The sequence below is a fragment of the Parasteatoda tepidariorum genome, chromosome 9, assembly GCF_043381705.1.
Source record: "Parasteatoda tepidariorum isolate YZ-2023 chromosome 9, CAS_Ptep_4.0, whole genome shotgun sequence".
NCBI classification, from domain to species: domain Eukaryota; kingdom Metazoa; phylum Arthropoda; class Arachnida; order Araneae; family Theridiidae; genus Parasteatoda; species Parasteatoda tepidariorum.
The window spans coordinates 90,269,661-90,274,573 of NC_092212.1; the positions used below are offsets into that span (position 1 = coordinate 90,269,661).

Sequence of the window (4,913 nt, forward strand, 5' to 3'; positions counted from 1 at the left end):
CAACACCACTTAATGAAAATTCAAGATAACGTCAGCATTACGCCTGTAAAATGTAATAATCTTAGCTTGATATAAACATTTTTGTTTCTTTTTCATCCATTGAATCAATATATATTAAATGCGAAATATTTAGACAATATGTTTAAAAGTATAAAATTATAAATGAGATGTATTAATACATATATGTATTAATACATCTCATTTATAATTTTATACTTTTAAACATATTGTCTAAATATTTCGCATTTAATATATATTGATTCAATGGATGAAAAAGAAGCAAAAATGTTTATATCAAACTAAGATTATTACACTTTACAGGCGTAATGCTGACGTTATCTTGAATTTTCATTAAGTGGTGTTGCAAAGTGATATGTAAGCATACTTAAAATCTTAAGTTACTATTATTTTAAATCACGATAACTCAACAACGATGCATATTTTTGAATTGTTAATCAAAAATATCATTTAATAGTCATTTTGCGTCATTTTGGTGTCATTTTGCTCTTTGTTTTTCATAAACTGAAATATAAAAGAAATATTTTTTAAAAAAATCATTGTTTATAGAAAGCACAGGTTTTGTTAATGAAGAATCTGATTTTAGCTATTTGTTAATGAGATTACTACTATCCATTTGTGCATATTATTATTCTTTTTTTATAAACATTTAATTTTGCTTATTTCTGATTTTGATTTGGTGAATTGACATTTTTTTTTGGGGGGGGGGCAAAAAATAATGTGTTACACTTTTATTGTTACCTTTTAGATACTAATTTAGTAAGTTTGATAATTTTTCTTAAATGGCGTTGCAAGTATTAATGTCAGATTTACATTATCATCCTGTTCAACTTATTCTATTCACTTTATTTTTGTTCTTTCAACTGCGATTTATTGTCCCCTTGAGATTTATTATAGCCATACTAAATCAAATTTTAAAAAGGTTTCCTACTTTATAAAAATTTCATTAATTTACGATAAAAATATATTTTATTGATGTTAATAATTGTGGTTGTCTATTTATATTTTCACTTTACTGTTATTTCTTGAAAGGATGTTATCAAAGCAACTTCAACCGAGCAAGTCCGTCATTCAGTTTATAGCGATCCAGTTTTTACAAAGATAAGCTTTAAGTCTGAAGTAAAAAAACCAGAACCTGTAAGTTCGTTTTTTCAATTAATTCCTACTATTATAGTTCACACTCTTCCTATTCAATCGTTCAAATCGTTATTCCTGTTCAAATTTTCAATCGTTCATAAAAATACTTTTTATTCATCCATTCAAGTTTAAATTTTTGTAGTGGATGATGTTAATATAATTTTTTTTATCATTAATTCATTTATTAAATTTAATTAATTAATTTAAGTTTTATATTGGAGAAAAAACTGTAATTTTTTAATAAAAAGTAACTAAAATGAAATTTTTCTTTTGAGTAGGAATTTACTTTAATTTTTTTTTCTATATTACTTGTTGTTTCACCTTTTTGTATTGAGGCATATATTTTTTGCTGTTGATTTCATGTCTATTTAAGATTTTTAGGTGTTCATTTATTAATTTTTGTTGATGATTCCAGTTTTATAATGTAATTTCTATAAATTAGGAACAAATATTCTGTAAATTAAATAAGTTTTATTAAGGGCTCAATTCCTTTCAATTTCTTAATTTCCCTAACAAAAGAAAGTGTCTTTAAATGTCGTTAATTATTAAACATTTCAATTAATGTCCTGAAGTCCCGGATAGCCTGGTTTGTAGCGCAGTGTGCCCATGTCCAAGAGTGCGTGGGCTCGATCCCCATTGACCAAAGACTGTGTAGTAAATGGTGACTGATGCACGTTAAATCTGTCAAGTCGCAAAGTCCTCCATGTTCCCATAACAAATCAATACCTCTGGGGGTTTTCCAAAAGGTGTTAAATCCAGGAATTTCCTTGTCTTCTGAATTGGTTTAAAATTACAAGGCTAAGGAGTTGAATATTAGTAATCGTAAACCCAAAATTGGGTCGGCAGCTCAACGACGGATAAAATAAAATAAAACATAAATGTCCTGAAATGCTTGTATTTTCCAAATTTTTGTTAAAGTTAAAAGCAAGAATAAATATTATTTATCTAAAAAATTTAGTTATATGAAAACAATGTATGTAACAAAATAAATGCTTAAGTTTTCATAGCGTGTTAAGCATGGTATTATTCTACTTCCATAGAGACAACCCTTAGCTTGATGGTATANTGCATTCTGGATTGGGTTTAAAATGACAAGGCTACGGAGTTGAATATTAGTAATCGTAAGCCCAAAATTGGGTCGGCAGCTCAGCGACGGATAAAATAAAATAAAACATAAATGTTCTGAAATTTTTGTGTTTTACAAATTTTTGTTGAAATTAAGAGCAAGAATAAATATTATTTATCTAAAAAAAAATTGAAGAAATTTCAAATTCAAAAATTTATTTACATGAAAACAATGTAGGTAACAAAATGAATGCTTAAGTTTTCAAAGCGTGTCAAGTATGGTATTATTCTACTTCCGTAGAGACAACCCTTAGCTTGATGGTATAGAACAGGGGTGGCCAAGCTTCTTGATAGTCGAGCCATTTTTCAAAATGTGAAATTTTTTCGCTAGACGCAATTAAACACGTATATAAAAGGTATGCAAAAAAGGTATTAAAATAATTTATTTTACAGAAATTACATTTATTGAAAGCATATAAATAAAAGTACAAAATTTGGCAATTGAATTTAAATATTAAAAATTAAACACATTTCTTTTACTTCTCTTGATAATTCTTTAAAATTTGGTGAAAAATTCGTAACAGCACTTCTCAGTAATTCTTTAAGAGACTGGTTATGTAATACTGATGATTTGGATTTCACGAATTTTAAACTGGAATAATATGATTCACATAAGTACTGTTGTGTCACAACAACCAGAAATAAGACGTGAGTTGTACCAAACAATTTATTTAAACATTCACACGAACAATCACAAAATATTACCGAAAGAAATATCTCTTCTTAGAAAAAAACTCTCTTTTCAACTACACAAAAAAAAAAGAACATCACTTCTCGTGTGTGTCTCTCAAGCAACATCATTTTAGCATTACCTCTCGAGGAATTGATGCTTTTAGCTCAGTTGTCACACTGTTACGTTACAGTACGTTGTTCCGAATATTGAAGTAATTCGACAAGCAGCCTTTTTTTTTATCGGTTTGAATTTTGGAATTTTTGAATCATCTCTTAAAAACCCAACAAGACTGATTTTTTACCCATAATTGCCGGAGCTCCATCACTTGCAATGCTTACAAGTTTTCATTATGGAATCTATTGCACTTTTAATATCGACACCGCGGTTGATTCTTGAAGTGCTAATAAATCCAATTCTTCTTTAATAACGAAGTCAGGTGAAACAAAACGTTTGAAAACTGCCAATTGAGGAATATCTGTGATATCTGTTGATTCGTCAAGGGCTAAACTGAATGTAATATAGTTCTTCAAATCATTTTTTTAATTATATGCTAGAGATGTATTAATCGCAGTTATGCGTCGTTCGGTTGTGTGTCTCGAGATGGGACTTTGCGAAACAACTTGGTGCAATGCTGCATTATTTGGATCTTAAACTTTAAGTACATCTTCCAAGTTTTTTTTTTGATAAACTCTCCCCCTCCATACCGGCGTTTTGCACGAGCAATATTCCAGGCTATAACAAAACTGGCTTCAGCCACATTATTAGCTTGATTGCTACAGGTCATCAAAATTGACTATTGCTTATTTAAATTTTATTTTAAGAAAGCAAGTTTATCTTATCATAATTTGGAATTTGGTGGATGCTGATTAGGAAACTGGGGATGATTTGTTTCATAATGTCGACTTAAATTGCTAGCTTTATAATTTTTGACCGTAGAGTTACAAATAACACATAATGCTTTTCCGTTATTGTCAATAAAAAGGGAATTCTCCCACTCATTATTAAAACTTCTATTTTCTTGCTCGTATTTTCTTTTTTTTATTTTCGTTCTCTGTCGTCATATTTTTAAAAAAACTGGAAATAAATAAAGAAATTTAAAAAATACAAGTTTTGTGTTATTAAAACAATAATAACGCGTGTTACATACTACGAAGCACATTTAGTTAACCCTCCAAAAACTCCAGATTGCAAAATACATCCGTAGCAAGAGTGATACAAATTGTTTCCTCCAGAGCTCAGTGCCAACTGCCCGTCGCAATGAAAGTTTGCAAATTCGAAATCGGTCTGAAGTCGGTCGATTACACCACTGCTTATGTTCGTTCGTGCAATTTTCGCTTAGTCATATCATTCTTAACTTGAACGGAAATGAAATTAGCTACAACGTTGCACTTAGCCTTTCATATTTGTTGTCAGTAATTTAAAATGCATTTTGAAACACATACGGAACGATAATAATTTTTTTAAAATATAATAGCACAAAAACGAAAAGGGAACTCGGATACACTTATCGAGAGCCACAAATAATCCTTCAAGAGCTCGTGACCCGCAGGTTGCCCCCCCCCCTGGTATAGAACACTCCATGTGGGAGAAATATATAAAAAGCTCTTATCTCTCTTTTTCTCCTCCATCACTATGTCATACTCTACAACAGGGGTCGCCAAACGTTTTTGATCATCGACCCTTATATAATTTTTAGAAATCTCCATAGACCCCCATAAAAGTAATTTTCTGTTAATTAAAATAAAACTCTATTAGATACGTGTTTGTACATTTATTTTATGATTTTAAACATTTATTAAAGTAATAGTACATTGTGTAACTATAGTTTTATGAAAAATATATTAATGTTGAAATTTAAATACCTTAATATTTATTAAATAATAAGTAATTTTGAATAAGTAGAAATAATAAGTAAAGTAACTAAAGATTTATTGCTTATTAATCAATGAGATGGGTGCGC

The 4,913-nt window shown here is 29.3% G+C and overlaps 1 protein-coding gene across 1 annotated transcript in view; it reads left to right on the plus strand.

Moving 5' to 3' along the window:
- Nucleotides 1-4,913, plus strand: part of LOC107439990 (uncharacterized) — a 235,103-nt gene that overhangs the window by 228,023 nt on the left and 2,167 nt on the right. Inside the window, exon 8 of the mRNA XM_071185902.1 lies at nt 1,051-1,155. Coding sequence (XP_071042003.1) covers nt 1,051-1,155 — 105 coding nt within the window. The remainder of the gene's footprint in view (nt 1-1,050; nt 1,156-4,913) is intronic.